The 21,694-nt window shown below is 37.4% G+C and overlaps 1 protein-coding gene and 1 long non-coding RNA gene across 3 annotated transcripts in view; both read right to left on the bottom strand.

Annotated features, from left to right (window-relative positions):
• LOC139971357 (uncharacterized) overlaps positions 1 to 21,694 on the bottom strand; it is a 41,754-nt gene that overhangs the window by 5,518 nt on the left and 14,542 nt on the right. For both annotated transcript variants that reach the window (XM_071977722.1, XM_071977729.1), the window contains exons 8-16: positions 20,890 to 21,196; positions 19,927 to 20,092; positions 18,306 to 18,474; positions 16,833 to 16,933; positions 16,075 to 16,280; positions 14,923 to 15,121; positions 9,648 to 9,794; positions 7,643 to 7,740; positions 786 to 935 (exon numbers count right to left, since the gene is read on the bottom strand). In XM_071977722.1, the coding sequence (XP_071833823.1) occupies positions 786 to 935; positions 7,643 to 7,740; positions 9,648 to 9,794; positions 14,923 to 15,121; positions 16,075 to 16,280; positions 16,833 to 16,933; positions 18,306 to 18,474; positions 19,927 to 20,092; positions 20,890 to 21,196 (1,543 nt within the window). The remainder of the gene's footprint in view (positions 1 to 785; positions 936 to 7,642; positions 7,741 to 9,647; positions 9,795 to 14,922; positions 15,122 to 16,074; positions 16,281 to 16,832; positions 16,934 to 18,305; positions 18,475 to 19,926; positions 20,093 to 20,889; positions 21,197 to 21,694) is intronic.
• LOC139971370 (uncharacterized) lies at positions 4,695 to 7,227 on the bottom strand. The gene is made up of 3 exons (XR_011794366.1): positions 6,371 to 7,227; positions 5,174 to 5,237; positions 4,695 to 5,047 (listed from the first exon to the last, which is right to left on the bottom strand). It is a non-coding gene; the product is annotated as an uncharacterized lncRNA (long non-coding RNA).

Here is a 21,694-nt window from a genome sequence, read left to right as displayed (position 1 = left end):
ACATATAAACATTGTGAAAGCAAACAATATCACATATACACACTGTGAAAGCAAACAATATAACATATACACACTGTGAAAGCAAACAATATCACATATACACACTGTGAAAGCAAACAATATAACATATACACACATTGTGAAAGCAAACAATTAGAAAAGTTAACCTGCATCCAAAAAAAGGATCATTTATTTCATTAACCTGTTCATGGTTTACTAACGAGAGATGTGTTGGTTTTACACAGAGTAGTTCAGTCGGAGGTTGCAGCCCTCTCATTACAAAGGCAAATCTAATCTAGCCTTCTAACTTTGATCTAGTAAGTCTGAATTTTCACTATTTCTCAGCTCTTTGCTCTCCAATATCCTTTAGCCAAACAATATTCCCAAAAACATCAATAAGATTTTCATTTTAAATTGAATTTACTCACTTTCTCTGAATAATTTGCAAACAAATACACTGGGTGTGTAACAGTCTTATTCATCTCCTTCAATGATATACTGATATGATGTCCACATGGCAATGTGTGACCAGAACCACAACAAACATAAAACAATCCAATATTACCATTGTGGTACATATCCTAACTATCCTGTCAATATAAGAAGCCAACAAAAACTTGAACTAAATATTCCCTTGAGTGTGTTGCAGTTTAAATTCGAATACTTTCACCTTAACATACATGTACTGGCAGTGAAAATCAATAACTACAACAATAACAAGTACACTATTGTAAAAGCAGATTTTACTTCCCCCTGAAAATATTGAAAGAAAGATAAATCCTTACCTTAATTTACCCTCTAGCACTGTAAATGATTGCTTGCTAACAAAGTGTTTGAAATGTTCCAGAGATTGTGGAAACTTGAGAAGAGGCTCTGCAATGCTCGTGTTCGGCATCTCACAAATGGCGTTAGCGAACACATCTACACACTGAGCCCTGAGAGGAAATAACAAGAAAGAAAAGATCAAGGTAAATGAAGAGGGGCCACTACTATAGATAGCAGATCCATTTACCATATATATGAGGGTTTCTTCTCATCTAAGTAATGACAGTCTGTCTTACACCAGCAGAACTTATGTCAAATGAAGAAGAGAAGGAGCTGACAGAACTTTGATTAACTCTAATCGAACCAAACTTGTCTACTTTGTGATTTATTTGAACATGTCCCATGAACCCATCAAAGTCAACCAGACTTGTCAGCTTTACAGTATATAGTTTGTGATTTATATGAACATGTCCCATGATCCCATGCAAGTCAATCAAACTTAAGAAAATCAAGACATACTGAACTACTCAATCATATCATGAACACACAAATGTCTTTGCACACACGAGGCAATCTTCGCACACAAACGCAATGAACAAAGTTGTTGCAAAAATTCAATCATTGTACACAAAGCTTAGGGACTAATGGCCCTGCACACACATAATACATAACTCGGGATGTGCATTTAAGTCTCGATACACATGTCTTCAGAGTACACATGAAGTCTGTACACACATGACGAAGGTGGCGACACGAAACCAGCAAACACAGTGTATGCCTGCAGTCTGTATTGTTAGCAAGTTGGTTATCAAATGGTGCTAGTGTACATACATAACAAAGTCATAGTAGACACAAACTTAGTGAATGCATGTAGTCAGTGTTCATATGAAGTTTTGGTACATATGGTGCTAGTGTACATACATAACAAAGTCAGAGTAGAAACAAACTTAGTGTATGCATTTAGTCATTGTTCTTATGAAGTTTGGGTACATATGGTGCTAGTGTACATACATAACAAAGTCAGAGTATGCATGTAGTCAGTGTCCATATGAAGTTGGTGTATAAATGGTGCTAGTGTACACACATAACAAAGTCAGAGTAGACACAAACTTAGTGTATGCATTTAGTCAGTGTTCTTATGAAGTTTGGGTACATATGGTGCTAGTGTACATACAAGACAAAGTCAGAGTAGACACAAACTAAGGGTATGCATGTAGTCAGTGTTCATATGAAGTTGTGGTACATATGGTGCTAGTGTACATACATAACAAAGTCATAGTAGACACAAAATAAGTGTATGCATGTAGTCAGTGTTCATATGAAGTTTTGGTACATATGGTGCTAGTGTACATATATAACAAAGTCAGAGTAGACACAAACTTAGTGTATGCATGTAGTCAGTGTTCATATGAAGTTGGGTTACATATGGTGCTAGTGTACATTAGTGTTTGCACGGGTTATCCGGGTACCCGGGTACCCGCCCGACGCGATCCTACCCGGTTCCTAATTTATTACCCGAATCCTACGATAAGTGTGATTTAAGATGAAAAAAAAATTGGCAAACAGACGGTTAGGCAGATTTCCCATTGACTTTGTGTGGTGTTAGGCTACAATGTGGTCGAAGATAACAGCAATAACGAAAGTACCCGCCCGACGTAATACTACCCGGTTCCTAATTAAATACCCGAATCCTACGCAAAGTGTGATTGTTTAAAAAAAAAAAATTGCAAACCAATGGTTAGGCAGATTTCCCATTGACTTAGTGTGTTGTTAGGCTACCATGTGTTCGAAGATAACAGCAATAACGAAAGCTTTCCATAGATATCTTATAACTGCGTCACAATTTCAGCTAGTAAACAAAATGGCTAGACTACATTACCCCCATTGACTTAGTGTGGTGTTAGGCAACCATGTGGTCGAACGTAACAGCAATAACGAAAGTATTCCATGGATGTCTTATAACTGCGTCACAACTGCAGCAAATAAACAGATGGTTAGGCTTAGCTAGATTTCTCATTGACTTAGTGTGGTGTTAGGCTACCATGTGGAAGAAAGTATTATTTATTCATTCGTTTATTTCATAGAAGGAAAGGCTGACAAGGAATTTTACGAGATGTTTATGGCTTATAGACGGGATAACTAAAAAATAGTAATCGCAAGTGGCTTTTTACTAATCGTTTCTTCCAAATGCGATCAAATTGCGCGAATCGCGCAATCTCGAGGCTAATGCGAGCCCTGGGCCTGCATGATAGTAGTAGTAACAACTGTTCAAGAGCTAAATTGAATATTTATATGGTTTGATCCAATAGACGTGCACGAGCAAGCATAAGCAGCGGCGGCAGTGCGATGTTAGTAGTAATGCTAATTAATTAATTTATGAACAAGTTAATGAAAGAAACAAAAGCAAATAAAAATTATTGAGGAAGGTTTTATACCTTATCTTAAACCTACGTATTTGAACATGAAAACATTGTCAGTAGAGAATATAATGCATTTATTACAGCATCCAATATGTAATTTCTTGAAAATCGTGATACACGAGGGTAAACAATTTTTTCCGGGTACCCGGATACCCGACGGGTAACGGCCCTCGGGTACCCGGTTCCCGATTTTTGGACCCGTGTAAACACTAGTGTACATACATAACAAAGTCAGAGTAGACGCAAACTTAGTGTATGCATGTAGTCAGTGTTCATATGAAGTTGTGGTACATATGGTGCTAGTGTACATATATAACAGAGTCATAGTAGACACAAACTTAGTGTATGCATGTAGTCAGTGTTCATATGAAGTTGGGTTACATATGGTGCTAGTGTACATATATAACAGAGTCATAGTAGACACAAACTTAGTGTATGCATGTAGTCAGTGTTCATATGAAGTTGTGGTACATATGGTGCTAGTGTACATACATAACAAAGTCATAGTAGACACAAACTTAGTGTATGCATGTAGTCAGTGTTCATATGAAGTTGGGTTACATATGGTGCTAGTGTACATATATAACAAAGTCAGAGTAGACACAAACTTAGTGTATGCATGTAGTCAGTGTTCATATGAAGTTGTGGTACATATGGTGCTAGTGTACATATGGGTATTTCTATAAACCTGGGGTCCATTAGTGTGACATGGATCCAAAATTTCAATATCCTTCAATTAAGATGAAATTTTACTTTTTGATAGAGTTATTATGTGGGTTTTAAGAAATAACAGTGAAGAAGTAAAAAAAAAAGTGCACCTACAGGTTAACAATAGTAATGTAAACCAATATGACGAAAAAACCAACATAACAGGGACACCAAAATCCGAACCTGTCAACAGGGGGAAAGTGACATGCCTATAGGTTACACTGCCTCTGTTATCTGTTTTGCACTTGGTTTTAGATGACTTTCAACAATAAAAAAGCTTTAAGGAGAAATGAGTTTCATTCAACAGAAAATTGCAAAAAAAAAAATGACAACATGCTATTTTCCGAAAGCAGAAAGTGCTTTTTTTAAAACCATTTTTATTACAGCACAATAAACTCAACAGAGTGGAATGAACAGTCCCTAATATAACACTATCAATCATACCTACATATTGAAACCACAAAGGACCACCAACACACCCAAGGTTTTCTGTAGTGCAAGTTCTAATACCGCGAGTTGTATGGAAGTAGGAAAAAACTTAAGCATAACGGGGACACCAAAATTTAGTGTCCCCTGTAATGAACAACAGTTAATGATTAACAGACGAACAAATAATTTTATCAAATCTGAAATATTTTAAAAGTCAATTATTCATGCACAGGAATGCATCCTGTGTCCAATAGTTCAGAAAACTGTATGACTAGCATAGTAAACAATCTGACAAGGTGCCTCACATTTATTCAAATCTCAAACATTTCCCAGGAAAAAAAACTAGAAAAGGTAAATCCAAAAACAATCTGACAAGGTGCCTCACATTTATTCAAATCTCAAACCATTTCACAAGAATAAAACTAGAAAAGGTGAATCCAATATTTAACAAGGTGAAGCTTTGACAAGAAAGAAGAAATGTTCAAAATGAAGGCCTTCAAAGTTACTTGATTGAACAATTGTTATCAAGTGAAACCTGATCCAGTTCATTGTGGCAAAATTCATACACATGCCCTTTGCTCCAGAGACACTGATGGTGGAGACATTACTCCGCAAATGTCCGACAATGGATGAAGGTGACAAAGTTCATTGGTAGACTGGAAGGACCCACTCTTTCGCCGTTGCAAGAATTTCAGTCCAACTTGGCTGTTAGCGATGCCTTGAACCTGGAATAAGAAGATAAGACGAGCAAATTACTTTCAGGAATGATCTCCACATTATGAAGCATAATTTAGCTGCCAAAATGGAGAATTTTGTGTGCATCAGGCAAATATTGACTCAACCATACTCACCAAGTAGACAAAGTTCTTCTTGCCATTAGTAAAATTGATAGCTACGTAGGACCCCACCTGGAACCTGTAAAGGAAAATTACTTTGAGTGTGATTATCTTAGAATATATTTTCGGTAACATAGTGACCTAGATTTGTATGTTTATCAACTCTGTGCTGGACAAGGTTGAATAGAGCATGGAGGTTTTACCTCCATGAGTAGAGGCACATGTTGTGGATGGGCAAGGACTGCTTTCTTGATAAGTCAACTGACAAGTTTTAAGATTAATGTGCCAAGACACAGATGGAGCTTCAATATTCTCATAAACAAACCTAATCTATGACTCCACGAAAAGATTCCACGAAAGGTTTATCCATGATATGAGGCAAACAAGTTATTAGTGAAAAATAGGTTACAGAATACAGTATATAAAATATATATAAAATATGGATCTCCATTCCACTAAGTTTTGTCTTTTTCACCTAGAGTAGGCCTATTACTTTAGACCCTAACACAGTGACAGTGCTACCGTAGGCTAGTTGTTTCAAACATGAAAGTTCCTATCGATAGTACATACAGTGGTAATGGTAATGCCATTGATACTCTCAATTTGGGGCCTAGACAATATGTCCATCTGTTTTGGATAATAATTGGTTAAAAATTGCCATAGCGTTCCAATCACATTCCGCTCTTACGAATTAAAAATCGGACTGATGTAGTATAGCAGTTACAATTTATTTTATTGGTTTTAACGCCGTTTCTGACATATTTTGTGACCCACGTTAAAACTTTGGTGACTGGGTTGTAGTTTCGCGAAACTTTCAAACGTTATTTTTAAGAGCGTATTTGTTGATATTGTACGCATGTTTTGACATTATCGTACATATCTCGAATAGAAAATAATTTTATCAGCATTTTTGCAAAACAAAAAGAAACTTTGTCCTCTTTTTCTACATTTTGCCGTTTCGCGAAATTACCGTAGGCTACATCTTATATTCGAATGTAGCCTAAGCTTAGGCCTAGCCTAACGTTAGTTTAAACTGTTAGTGTTACCATAACGGAGTACACCAATGTAAAATGGTGTCCCCTTGACAGCAATTGGCCAATCAATGAATCAACCATTTAAAAAAGTCTCAAAAATGAAATTTATCGACAGATTTACTTTTTATTTAGGTCGTAATTTTAAAATGAAACATTACTTTAATATTTGCACACTCACTTTTCTGGAACTCAACGGGGTTTGCGGCTTCGACGTAACGAAAATACCATCGTAACGCTGGGGTAGATAGGGGACACAAATTTTCTTCGGTGCATTGATCGATGTAGCGCTGGAGTTATATATGATTGTATATGCCTGCAGACGACGTCTAGGACTTATAAATGACGTCATTCATTCATAAAACTATGGGATGTGTTTTTTCACAAATGACGTAGCCTTGAAATTTACCAACGTTACGAGGCCTGAGGGACACGAAACTTTTACGAATTTTCGGGTCGTTGAAGACAACATTTTTGAGCTAGCTTGAACATCCAAAATAGGCCTATGGAGAAGGGATACGTTGGTTGTTAATGTCTGATCGTACATCGCGATGCTTGTACATGCACACAGGTTCACACAGGCAATCATTTATCAATTTACCAACGTTACAGGGTGGACACGAAAATGTTACGTTGGGCATGCACATTTCAATACTTCGTCATAAACGAGTGGGGACGAAAAAAATACTGAAACTTTGTCAACTTCAACTCTTATTCATGTATTAACTTCTAGTAAGTCTGCAAATGAGCTTGAGACAAAATGAACAGTGAGAAATGTTACCAAAGTTAACATGTTTAAATGTCACAGTTGGTACTAAAAATTGTGGGGGACACAAAGGGAAACTTGCACTTAAAGAAAAAAACGACAAGAGATTTAAACTTTTTTTATATTTTATTATACTCCCTATACAGTAAACTATGAAATGCAACTAGACATCAGGATATTGAAGTGGTAATTTGCAAGTGATTGGATAGTATTTGTGCATAGTGTGTGGAAACCCTATTGGACCCCAGGTTTATAGAAATACCCATATATAACAGAGTCATAGTAGACACAAACTAAGTGTATGCATGTAGTCAGTGTTCTAATGAAGTTGGGTTACATATGGTGCTAGTGTACATACATAACCAAGTCCTTCGTTATAAGCCCATGTTAGTATATCCACATACAAAGTCATGCACAATAAAGTCAGTGCACATTTTGATGTTACATCCATGTCTGTTGATTCTGTCACCTCTAATTTAAAATCATATCATGGTATGAACCTAGAGAAAGCATTTCTGAAAATGGGAACCACAGAGCCCATCTTGTCTCCATCATTAAATATTTCTACTACTTTCAGAGGATGTAGTTGATTTGTAAGAAGAATTCACAGATGATAAATGATGATTTTGAGATAACATATCATAACTAGTAATCCTCTTGAATATTAAATTGGCAGCTTGTACTTACCATTCTTGTATAATAGCTGGGTCCAAGTCTTTGGCAGTTGTACTTGAGAAAAGTGCCTCAGCACGGCTGAGGGCACACAGGATGACAGAGAGTCCAAACTGTAAGAAAGAAGGGCCCAAATAGTCACCAAACTACAACATCACATGGACTTCATTAGCCGAAATTAATTGCGAAAATATCCCTGAACAGCTCAAGAACTTGAACATTTGCAAAGTAATTTCTGTCTTCCTCAACCTAGAATGCTGAATGCCCTCATCAACTGTTCACCCTTATCTCCTAGTGACTCCTACAAGCTGGCAAGACCTCCACTTAGCGGTGTTGGGTAGGGTCCTGTCAACAATTGTCCAAACATGTAAATTTTTGGCACGCTTGCCAAACATTTGTTAGGCTTGCTGTCTTTATGAATAACTTTGTAATTAATTGTTCACAGCAGTCTTAAATTCTATGATCAGATATTTCCTGATACAAATTCTCCACAAAGAAGAAACATCAAGTGTGATGGACAGAGATTGAGAAATATATAGCCAGTATAGTACTCTAGTGAATAGACTCAGTTCAATGGTATTAGAAACCTCTCTTTAGTGAGTTAATGTATAGGACTAACTCTATTGCATAGGTCAGAGACTCAGTTCATGGGTATTAGAAACCTCTCTTTTAGTGAGTTAATGTATAGGACTAACTCTATTGCATAGGTCAGAGACTCAGTTCATGTGTATTAGAAACCTCTTTTAGTGAGTGACTGTATAGGACTAACTCTAGTGCATAGGTCAGAGACTCAGTTCATGTGTATTAGAAACCTCTTTTAGTGAGTGACTGTATAGGACTAACTCTAGTGCATAGGTCAGAGACTCAGTTCAAGGGTATTAGAAACCTCTTTTAGTGAGTTAATGTATAGGACTAACTCTAGTGCATAGGTCAAAGACTCAGTTCATGGGTATTAGAAACCTCTCTTTTAGTGAGTTAATGTATAGGACTAACTCTATTGCATAGGTCAGAGACTCAGTTCATGTGTATTAGAAACCTCTTTTAGTGAGTGACTGTATAGGACTAACTCTAGTGCATAGGTCAGAGACTCAGTTCATGTGTATTAGAAACCTCTTTTAGTGAGTGACTGTATAGGACTAACTCTAGTGCATAGGTCAGAGACTCAGTTCAAGGGTATTAGAAACCTCTTTTAGTGAGTTAATGTATAGGACTAACTCTATTGCATAGGTCAGAGACTCAGTTCATGTGTATTAGAAACCTCTTTTAGTGAGTGACTGTATAGGACTAACTCTAGTGCATAGGTCAGAGACTCAGTTCAAGGGTATTAGAAACCTCTTTTAGTGAGTTAATGTATAGGACTAACTCTATTGCATAGGTCAGAGACTCAGTTCAAGGGTATTAGAAACCTCTTTTAGTGAGTTACTGTATAGGACAAACTCTAGTGCATAGGTCAGAGACTAAGTTGATGGGTATTAGAAAGCTCTTTTAGTGAGTTACTGTCTAAAGAACATTTTGACAGTTGTCTCTTAACAGACTGATTGTAATATACCCGACAATAATAAATGATTTCATTAAAGCGACACCCTTGCAACAATTCCAACATAAGTTGTATCTTGCCACACCTTCAAGTTTGTTTTCTATGTTCCCCACCCAACTCCTCCCCACTCCCATCACCCCCACCATGTTCACTGCTTCCCCTTCCCCTTCTCAACATACATATGAAACAGCCTACTGCCTTACTGTAGTAGATTATAGTTTCATATTGTTTGTCATCACACCAAACGGCTGACTCCCCAGCCTACGCTATGGTGATATACGTCACCAGGCTTCATCCATTCTTGTATATATCTCACCACTTGCCTTACAGTTATCCTATTGAATAGACGTGTGCTTAAACCGGCTACCTCAGTGTTATTGTATTTTCTTGTGGTTCTCTCATACCGGAGTCACCACACTGACTTACCAAACTTAATGCAGTTTCAGAAGAATTATGGTATCACTGTAACAAACATTGACTTACTTTGTGTTGAATAGCACCAGTGACATTTGGTAGCCCTTGTTGGGGCAGTGGAGTGTTCTCTGTCATGTTCTTGGCCATACCGAGCACCTCAGCCATAGTCTTACAATTGATGATGTTAGCCATTGATTGAAAAAGAATTGGCAATGTCTGAAACAATGAAAGAATACAAACAATTGATGATGTTAGCCATTGATTGAAAGAGAATTGGCAATGTCTGAAAACAATAAAACAATACAATGACTAAGAGTGTATGTTTGTTACAGTATAATTACTAAGCATTAACAGTAATCGTTATTGCTTTGAAACCACAGCCGACATGTTTACCTTGATGTTTGTTACAGTAAAATTACTGATTGATGTTTGTTACAGTATAATAACTAAGCATTAACAGTAATCTTTATTGCTTTGAAACCACAGCCGACATGTTCTTTATGTTTGTTACAGTATAATTACTGATTGATGTTTGTTACAGTAAAATTACTAAGCATTAACAATAATCGTTATTGCTCTGAAACCACAGCCGACATGTTAACCTTGTAAACATCTTTTCGCTCTTTGGTGTGGCTTATCGATGAACAACATTAGATCAGTAGCTACATGAATGTTACTCCAAATAAATGTACTACTACTACTACTACTACAACTACTGCTACAACTACTACTACTACTACTGAAACTACTACTACTACTACTACAACTACTACTACAACTACTACTACTACTACAACTAATACTAGTACTACTACTACTACTACTACTACAACTACTATTACTATTACTACTACTACTACTACAACTACTACTACTACTACTACTACTACTAGTACTACTACTACTACTACAACTACTACTACTACTACTACTACAACTACTACTACAACTACTCCCACCCTAACCCTACTGGTCTGTCTTCCTAGTACTACTAATCAGTCCACACTAATCCTTTTCCTAGAATTTTTAAATATAACACACCCAGGTTGTCTTCTTATTATAATTGTAACACTAGCTTCAAGTCATATGAACACAAAATGATTGTGACTAGTCCTAAAATGCTCTCATTAATTTTCATCTTTATCATAATTATATTTGAAATTGTAGATGATAGATTATCCCCATTACAACTGTTGATCACTTTACCCCTAACTGAATACAGTAGATACTGTGATTTGAAAAAAATTAAAAATGAACTAATCTTGATGTGTTCTTTGATTGTTTCAGTCCAAACTAGGTCAGTTGACAAGCACTATAAACAATGGCAGCAGTTACACAATTCTCAGTATTTTCAAACCTCAGAGAGCATAATCAATCTGTGTGTGTTGTAGCGTTGTGCGGTAGTGCAAATTTCACACAACCGGTAGTGTTGCAACATGAATCCGGGTATTGAACTACAACCGGGATTTTCCTCAACTTTCATCTACGGTTGAAAGCACTTAGTTACGAGACTGTCAATGTCATACATTCAATATGCATTAGTGCTGTGCCGTTTACACGTTTAAACGTGTAAACGAACGAAACATCGTTTAAACGTTAAATTAAACCTTATGAACGTTTAAACGAAACTATGATATCAACTGAAAATTAAATTATTGGCAAAAATCGCGTATCAATTCCCGTGTTTATTTTGTCTACTACGCGAAATAACAAAACAACTTACGATCAGTCGAATCATAAACCGCGAACGTAATCCTACTTTTGTCCTCCCCCCCGATGTATCCGGCGATATGAATGGCTTAAACTTGAACGCTGTTATCCTTTTGTGAAAACTTCCTGATTCGCGGCACAAGTGTACTTTATATCGAGCCGACAGCGGCGGCGCAGATAATCCAGTCAATGCATGTTTGATCGAAATGATTACAATCCCTGTCCATCACTTTGAACTCTCCGACCAGACAATACCGGGTCGAATACTCAACTTGGTAATAGTTGTTCAAATACATGATCAAAGGAAATGTATCGATTGGAGATTGTAAAAAAAAACTCTGAAAATCAGTAGAGAAATTACCAATTGTGTACGAAAAGTAAGTTGGTACACCTTTCAAATTTTACGAAGGATCCAGCAAAACACTTTCGACAAATTCACGCGAAACTGGCATATCGTGCTAAATGCAACTGTCATGTATACAAGGCTCTAGTACACCCATTTATGAATAAACCGTAAGACCACATCTGGTGTTAAGCGGGGGGGGGGGGGGGGAAAGAAAGTATTTTCTAGAATTTCCAAAAATACGTACAAAATAATGTCCTACCACAGTTAAGTGTATAGCAAATAGCCTAACCACCTCGTCTGTTACGGATCTCACGTAACTACAAAAACAACCAATTGTATTTTGCGAACTTGACGTTTTCTACAAGAACATGGAAATAATGTTAAGCATTAGTTAAGCATGCCGTGTGGCCTAAAACATATTTTATTACAAGGTTTACTTTAATAAAGATGACCATAGCTTGATATCTTGTGCTGCGTGTATGAACTGTGCCTCGTGTATCATTCGGAATACTCTATGAAACGTTTCTTGGAAACGTGCCAAAAATGTTAACAAACAGGTGTTAGACCGGGGATGAGCGCGCAGTTGTTTGGCAAGATACCTGGGAAAATTCTGAGCACATATACAGTATCCTACCGTAGTATTTAAGTTAGGTTAAACCGTACTGCAGTTGTAAACTGATGTACGTTTAGTGCGCGCTATTCATTGTTAGGCATTCTAGAAACGGGGCTTTGCCGAACGTTTTTTGTTTCATAATATCGGAGGTTCTGTAAGTTAAACTTTTTAAAGATTGTAAAACAGATTAAATCTCTTTTCATTTTATAACATAATACAGCTACTCTAACTTGTCATTTAAAATTTTTCATCAGCTTCGTGACAATTTAAATTCAAAAGTTGTCAGTATTTTGCATCCTCAACTGCGAATTTTTTTATCGCCAGACACGCAAAAAATTCCTTTTCCTTTTCCGGGGTCTTTGCCCCACCAGGGCCCTAGGGCGGTCCCCTGGACCCCACGCCTTTATACTCGGCGTTTTCTCGCGATATTCGCGAACGTTTAAAAGTTTAAACGAACGAAAAATCGGCCGTTTAAACGTTTAGGTCTTTAAACGAAAATTCACAGCCCTAATATGCATAGCCTAGGCTTTGTACATACTCTTACACGCAGGGTTATAAAACCCCCCCCTCCCCCCAAAAATAACACGCTATATTAGGGCCTTTGTTTTTTAACATACACTTTCAAAAAGAAAAGCACAAACCTTGGAAAAAAGCAACTCACACCATCCTTCATTCATACTTAACGTACGATATTAATAGATTAACACGTTCGCACATGGATTAAACTTGTAATCCGTACACAAACAGAAATTGGGGGTTCCCCACTTTACCATGATATTGGAATAGGGCAACCCTTCAAGTTCAAAGAAAAGCGAGGCAAGTTTGCCGGTCTGATGATCTCAGATCAGTAGATGAGCTGCTTGTCAGGGTAAGTAAAAGAAATATTATGTCAATTACGTCGTCGGAACATCCTCTAGGAAATCAGGTTGATTATAGCAGTAGAACTGGCAGGCCAATTGTCATCAGATGCCGGACAGAAAGATACAGACGTTCGTTCTTGCCAAGGGCCATTCTTAGTCTTGCCAACGAGTTTTGTAGGAAAAAGGGTTTTTAACTATATGCCAGTACATGGATTTTTATTGTCTTAAGAAATGTATATATTATAAATCTTATGTTTTGATGTATTTTTGACTGTTTTATGTATGTTATACTGAGATGGAGTGAACTCCAATTCCTTTTATGGTCAATAAAGATTCTTATATCTTATATCTCTTATAAAAGTTCACAATGAAAAGTTTTCAACTATCAACAAGTCACCACGTGTTTGGAACTTTCAGACAAGAAGAATGTAACATAGGGGCTACGTAAATACGGGATTATAAACTATATATATGAGAATAGTACAGATATATTAATATCGTTAATTGGCTGCTGTTTACTCCAGAAAATATACTTTCAATAAGTAAAATATCCATCTATTGTACAAAAGTCCTTCAAATTAAAAAAGTAGCCAAAGATAACTATAAATGACATTGTGGAAACCCCTGCATTAATAAAGGAATCCATTCCATTACAGCATCAAATTTCAAGTACCGTACTGCACTGTGTGTAGCAGTACCATACCCTAGGCTATAATAATATACAGTCCCGGGCGAAGATGGATTTAAACTGGATATATACTCCCTGCGGGTTTGGCTTAAAGGCAGAATAAATAATGAAAATTTCAGAATAACTTTGAGGTCCTGCAACATGCTGAGCCAAAGTAACGTTGGTGTAGCCTAGGTCCAAATTACTACGTGAACAGTCCATTCGTTAATATATAAGTCTAGGCCAGGACGTAAATTGATCAGATATTATTAAAACTAAGAACACAGAAACCAGAAATAAAGATTGTTTTCTTAATTTCAAATAGTACCACGTAGATATTTTTATTATGTCCCGGATTCCCGGGAATGATACCGACACGAATGTAATAACCGGTTGTTTTTCCAATACTGGTAGTATTAACACATTACTTTGTGATCGGGATTAGTCAATACCGGGATCGGGATACCGGGATTCACTTGACTACCGAGATCCCGCACAACGCTAGCGAGTTGTTATGAAAATCTCACTCAACGCATACCCGGGTATAATTGAGCAATCAAATTTTGTGTAGCAATATCCAAGGAACTAATTATTTCTCTAATTGAATACTATAGTTCCTATGCAGCAACACTGCTATACATATTTGTAATTGTAAAGCATCTTAACCAGTTGGTATAGCATTTTGCGCTACCATACTGGATACTGCCATACTCCAAGATTAATGTATGTCGTCCAGTTATAGAGTTGTTGACAATTGACAATTCATAATCATGGACGTTAAATGGAGTCTAAGAGACTGACTTCGGTCAGCTTGCGGCTTTGATAAGCCAATGAGGCTTCTTCCCGAGTTCCTGCTTGCAGGAGGATCTAAAATACATAAAATACATATAGTACATTCAATACATATAATACATACAATACAAAACAATACATACAATACATGCAATACATGCAATACATACATAAATGATTCCCTGCAGACATGTCTGTGTCTTATCTTTACCCATTCGGTAACACAACCTACAATAGTCTGTGAAGTTGTTATATTTGAACTTATTCCAGACAAGTCTGTGACTAGGTGAGATCCTGAATCGTCTATGAGAGCCTCATTATAAGGGGATTAGGGGCGTGGCTTCTGTTAGACTTACCTCTTCTTGAGGGACTCCTTCAGAGGCACCTTTCTTGATATCTGCTGACTCTCGTTTCAATACTGTGAGCAGATGAAGAGCTACCACGTCGACGATAAGACTTCCCTGTTGATGTGAGAGCAGAGGCAGTAATCTTGCTAGCAACTTCCTGCCTTTCCTGACCGATAGGATCTGTAATAGCACTTCATGGCTGCTGCAACTGATTGACAAGATAACAACAGACAATTAAGTATTAAATGGTTTCTGAAACTGCATAAAAGTATTGGATACACAGATTATTGTTAATGTAACATTAATTGATAAAGATGTGAAAAGTAAGATACTTTGTTGTGATGTTACCAATAGCAACCAACTAACAATCTATGTCAATCATGTTAATGTTTGCCGACATTTCAATGACACCATAACCAATTAAAAGCTGACAGTGGCAATTCACAAAGCTAAGACTACACATACTAGGTATTTTCAATAATTTTCTGATACAAATTTATTGCAATGCTGCTTTCAATGGACAGCCAATACCGGCTCATAGGTGCTGTGATTGGAACTTGACATTGGTAGTTACTTCTTTCTTTCCCCTTCAATAGCGCCATGCATCCTTGCCTCTCCATGTTTAGTTAAGGATCCTGACTCTTAAAAGGAGACACTAACCCAAATTGTCATCTTTATCATATGCTGAAGAAGTTGTCAAACAACTGCCTCAAACACCTCCTCAAATTCTTGAGCTGCATTTGAGAAAGATCGTACCACTAACAATGTACTTTACCTGTATTCATACACTTCAGGGAACGATTTGGCTAATTGAAGCAATCATTTCAATAATGATTTCTTGGAAAGTCACTCGAGTTTCCTGCAGACATTCGCAGACAATTGGAGTGTTAGCTCAGTGGTAAACGCCGGTGCCTTTCAATCATAAGGTCCCCGGTTCGAGTCACTCCCAGATTAATGTATGTCGTCCAGTTACAGAGTTGTTGACAATTAACAATTCATAATCATGGACGTTAAATATGAATGTAAGAGACTGACTTTGGTCAGCTTGCGGCTTTGCATAAGCCAATCAGGCTTCTTCGCGAGTACCTGCTTGCAGGGGGATCTAATATACATACAAACATAAACATTATACTGCCATATTGTTTATTTCATGCTACTCACTCTTCTGTTGGTTCTTCTTCCAGTTGCAAAGACTTATACAAGTCATTCAACAGCTGCTGTCGTTTTTCCAAGAGGGCGCCAGTGTCTGATTCTGGGAGGCCGTTAAGTTGAATTGCTACATCGTCAGCTTTCAAGAAAACATCATACATTCGTTCAATGGACAGAAGAATCTTCCTCTTCTTACCATGGTCCTTGGCCTTGCTTGCCTGAAAGAAAATACATTTACAATCAGTTCATCAAGAAATAACTGTACTGTACCAAACCACCCAGTATTACTCTCTCCTGTTATGTGAATATCTCAAGAGATTGCAAACTGAAACCTTAATTGATTGAAATAAAACACTCTAAGAATGATAATTCTGAAGCCATGTGGTATATTCATTTTTCTCAACAGTATATTCTTCATACGAACAACACAAGTGCTCTTGTTGGTATGGTTGGATTGACTAGAAGAATATATATAAATGTAGATGGAAGTTGATGGTTCTACAATTGAAAATATGCCCTTTATTACCACTGCCATAACAGTTTACCTGCCTCGGTCATTGTAACAGGCTCTCATGGTAGATCTTGAGAAATTTGAGCTGTGCAAGTGACTTTTCCACACTGGTTTCCTTCGCTAGGCTTGGCGAATTGATTACATAACACGCATGCTATTGTTCCAGACTAATTAGCTAGAAAGGTGCAGAAGTTGACAGTGGCGAAAAATGAACGACAGTCTTACTAAAGAGCGGATTTCCAAATGATGTTATACTCACATCCTCTTCTTCCTCATGTCTGATACTGTGGACATCAATCAGTTGTCTGGGATTGTTGACGCTGGATGAAGTTACCCGACCTAAGGCACCTTCAAATTGAGCTGATGAAGAGAAATGGATCATACTAACGTTAAAGGGTGTGAAGACTCGCGCACAAAGAAACGTCTCATGCCGGTAATCTGACCTAGTTTCGAATGAGGTGTAACAGAAGTGTTAGACACAACCATCGATCATAGAAAATACACACACAGCTTGCTACTGTCAGTAATTAGACACTAGTGTACAGTCAATACATACAGCTACCCACAATACCCACAACACAGTGTACATAGCAGTGGTGGACATCCTAGGTGTAGATAAAGACAACAAGGTATCACGTTTCATTACTGTCTGCATTTGTTAGCGACAAGAAGAAAACTTCACTTGCAAGCAACAGAAAGTTAACTTTTTCAGAGCGCGGCACGCGGTTTGGACATAAAATAAGGGGTTAATCAACGGTCTAGCGTGCGTTACTCACAGGATTAATGCACGATCGGGGGATAATGCAAGCGATGCACGAGGGCGGAGCATTAACACCCGGAGTGCATTAATCATGTGAGTAACGCACGCTAGACCGTTCATTAACCCCGTTCATTCATACACTACCATTTGTGTGGGGGAAAAATCATAAAACAAAACATTTTTGGTTACATGTAACCAAAGATTTATTAAAGTGATTCCCCGTAATTTGACCGTGCGTTACTCATTGTCAGACTCATACAACACCATTATAAATACAACTCAAATACAACAATTTTATACTTTGTAGACTTTATATTGGATATGAGGGTATTTATATATTTGTTCGCTTTAATATTTTGTAGTTACATTTATATTTTGTTCATCTTTTTATTTTATAGGAACGTTTTCATAATCTATGTTTATTATTATACGTCTTATATGTTGTTTACAATTTTTAATGTTTTGAGCTCTTGTTATCAACCAATTTCCATTGTATTTTTATATGATTGGCTGAATAAATATCTATCTATCTCTATAGCAAAAGTAAATTTGCCAACATTATTTCTGTTTGATCTCCGACTTCTCAAAAAAATCCGGTTGTTCACATGTCACATTTTGGTTGTCCTAAAATGATGGCCCAGTAACATGGTGCCACCACATTATCTTTGTCATAAATTATATGTTCATAACAAAAGGTTAGTCTTTGCTAGACCTGCTGCCAGAACTGCATGTTAACCAGTTATGCATAATAGCATACAGGTTTGATGATATACAGTAATTAGCTCAAATGCTCTAAACGTCCCCTTTTTCATTACATTTGGTCCCATCTTAATTGATATGAAATGACCGTAGGACTCCACTACCAACAATGAGACTGATATACTCATCCCAATAATGTACCCCAACCCCCCCCCCCCCACTTTCCTGAAATGTTCCCACTCTTCCAAGTCTAATGCGCCATCATGTACCTACCTGGTTTGTAAACTCTCGGTTCCAGTTTATTCTTTTTATCTTCTCCATCTCTCTTCCCACGTCTTTCGTCCGCATCTCCTCTGCCAAATTTCTCGTCTCCTAAAGATTTCTTCTCATCTGATCCCTTGTCTCCTTCTTTCAGCTTAGTTTGTCTTCTCTGTAACATTATCTGCAATCAAAGCAAATCAAAATTAGTGTTTTACACGGGTCCAAAAATTGGGAACCGGGTCCCCGAGAGCTGTTACATGTCGGGTATCTTGGTACCCGGAAAAACATTGTTTACCCTCGTGTATCACGATTTTCAAGAAATTACATATTGGATGCTGTAATAAATGAATTATATCCTCTACTGACAATGTTTTCATGTTCAAGTACGTAGGGGTAAGATAAGGTATAAAACCTTCCTCAATAGTTTCTATTTGCTTTTAATTCTTTCATTAACTTGTTAATAACTTCATATAATTAACATTACTACTAACATTGCACTGCCGCCACTGCTTATGTGTGCTCTCCACCTCTATTGGATCAGACCATATAAATATCCAATTTAGCTCTTAAACAGTTGTTACTACTACTATCTATTATGCAGGCTCAGGGTTCGCATTAGCCACGAAATTGCGTGATTTGAGCAATTTGATCGCATTTGGAATAAATGATTTTGTTTTGGTTATTCCGTCTATAATCCATTAACATCTCGTAAAATTCCTTGTCAGCCATTCCTTCTATTTTATAAACGAATGAATAAAATAATTGTGAGAATCTTTCAATTTTTTCCACATGGTAGCCTAACATCACACTCACAAGTCAATGAGAAATCTAGCTAAGCCTAACCATGTTTATTCGCTGAAATTGTGACGCAGTTATAAGATATCCATAGAATACTTCCATTATTGCTGTTACATTCGATCACATGGTTGCCTAACACCACACTAAGTTAATGGGGTAATCTAGCCTAAGGATCTGTTTATTAGCTGAAATTGTGACACAGTTATAAGATATCCATGTAATACTTCAAAATAGCTGTTATCTTTGACCACCTGGTAGCCTAATTCTACACTAAGTCAACGGGAAATCTGCCTAACCATCGGTCTGCCCCCGAAAAAAATCCCACTTTGCATATGATTCGGGTTATAAATTAGGAACTAGGTAGTATTGCGTCGGGCGGGTACCTGGATACCCAGTGCATAAAAACACTACTTGTGATAGTAATGCAACAAAGAGTATGTAGTGTGGGGTTACTGCCATTTCTTGTGATGCAAGATCTACTTTAATATTCTTAATGAATTACCTGATAGTAATAATCTGAGATCATTGGGTTTTCTGCAGAAAGAGTATCTACTGTGGGTTACTGCCATTTTCTTGTGATGCAAGATCTACTTGAATATTCCTAATGAATTACCTGATAGTAATAATCTGAGAACATTGGGTTCTCTGCAGAAAGAGTATCTACTGTTGGTTACTGCCATTTTCTTGTGATGCAAGATCTACTTGAATATTCCTAATGAATTACCTGATAGTAATAATCTGAGATCATTGGGTTCTCTGCAGAAAGAGTATCTACTGTTGGTTACTGCCATTTTCTTGTGATGCAAGATCTACTTTAATATTCCTAATGACTTACCTGATAGTAATAATCTGAGATCATCGGGTTCTCTGTTTGCAATTGAAGCATCTGTATACGGATCACCCAATCCTTCTCTCTCTGTGTCATTAAATTTGCATATTCATCCCCCGGTGGTTGGCATTGATCTCGTCCCGGTCTTGGATACCTGCCATCTGGTCTGCCCCTAAAAGTAAAAACACCAAAACTCAAGTCTGAATTAGTGTTTCATCTTATTTTGTTGTTTTTAATCTGATTTTATTCATGATTATCGGATGTTCTACCTCTAATTATTTTTTCAAATAAATCACACTCTACAAGTTGAGAAAGATTGCCTATAATTGTGTTAGTATTAACAGTAACTTTGATAGTAACAACCGTAGCTCATTAGATCCAGAATCTGCGAAATTCTGATTGGAAGCATAGTCTGTATGTATAATAGTGTTTACACGGGTGAAAAAATTGGGACCGGGTACCCGAGAGCCGTTACCCGTCTGGTATCTGGGTCCCAGAAAAAATTGTTTACCCTCGTGTATCACAAATTTCAAGAAATTACATATTGGATGCTATAATAAATGAATTATATTCTCTACTGACAATGTTTTCATGTTCAAATACGTACATGCAAGATAAGGTATAAAACCTTCCTCAATAATTTCGATTTGCTTTTGTTTCTTTAATTAGCCTAACACGACACTAAGTCAATGGCAAATTTGCCTTACCGTCGGTTTGCCAACTTTTTTTTTTTTTAAATCACACTTTGCGTAGGATTCGGGTAATAAATTAGGAACCGGGTAGTATCTCGTCGGGCAGGTTCCCTGGATAACCTGTGCAAACACTAATGTATAACCAGGCACAAAAGGCAGCTCTCCCTAAACGGTTTTGTGATACATTGCCAAATTGAGGGACGACAGGTCAGCCTTCGAATACAAATATCATCTGTCTCTTATGGGGATTGCTGTCTGCATAAGAAATATGATTTACCGTTGTGGTGTTCTAATCCACTGCCTCCTTGCAGGACCAGGGTCCGTCGATGGCCGGATGGGTGGAATCCTTGGATGCATAGGGGTTAAACCAAAGCTTGGATGTGGTGTTCCAGGGTAGCCTCTTCCCATGGGACTTATACCCATTGCGTGACCTCTGCCCATAGGAGACCCCTGGTGAGGATGTGTTGGTACTCTCCCCTGGTTGGGATATGGCATGGGCATGAATGGTGATCTAGGCATCATATTCGGTCTTGTGCCAGGAGCAAAATTTGGGGAATTTACCATCGGTGATCGTACTGAGGCACCTGAACCGAAAATAGAGAGGGATGTTTTGTAAGCAATAAGTTACATTACAAGTTGTGAGAAGAGATGAGCCTTCACATGTCTATCATCTTATAAACCATTCAAAGAGAATACTAACTTATTAATAATCCCAAAACTGGAGAGAACAGCCTCTCTTATTTGAGTTTAATTCCATCTGAAAGTCTTTTTGAAATTGTTGTTACAAGTTCACTCAGCAATCACATCCAAATAATCGTTATTTTGGTTGAAAGTGAGGCAAGCCGATCTTACCATAGTAATTGTTTCGGTGGGTGTGGGTGGCGGTGGAGTAACACACCATCGGAGCAGACCCATTTAACTATGCCACAGTTAAGCCAAGACTGTCAGTTAATATTTATTTTGTTGCTGGGAATGACCAGCTCATTACAGTATAGATCATTAACAACACTCAGCTTTGCTATATCTTGGTTGTGGACCAAGACCGGTGTATGCCGATGATGTTATTTGTTTTGAGCTTTCTT

The sequence above is a fragment of the Apostichopus japonicus genome, chromosome 1, assembly GCF_037975245.1.
Source record: "Apostichopus japonicus isolate 1M-3 chromosome 1, ASM3797524v1, whole genome shotgun sequence".
Lineage (NCBI taxonomy): Eukaryota > Metazoa > Echinodermata > Holothuroidea > Aspidochirotida > Stichopodidae > Apostichopus > Apostichopus japonicus.
This window is presented reverse-complemented; position numbering and strand designations above follow the sequence as displayed.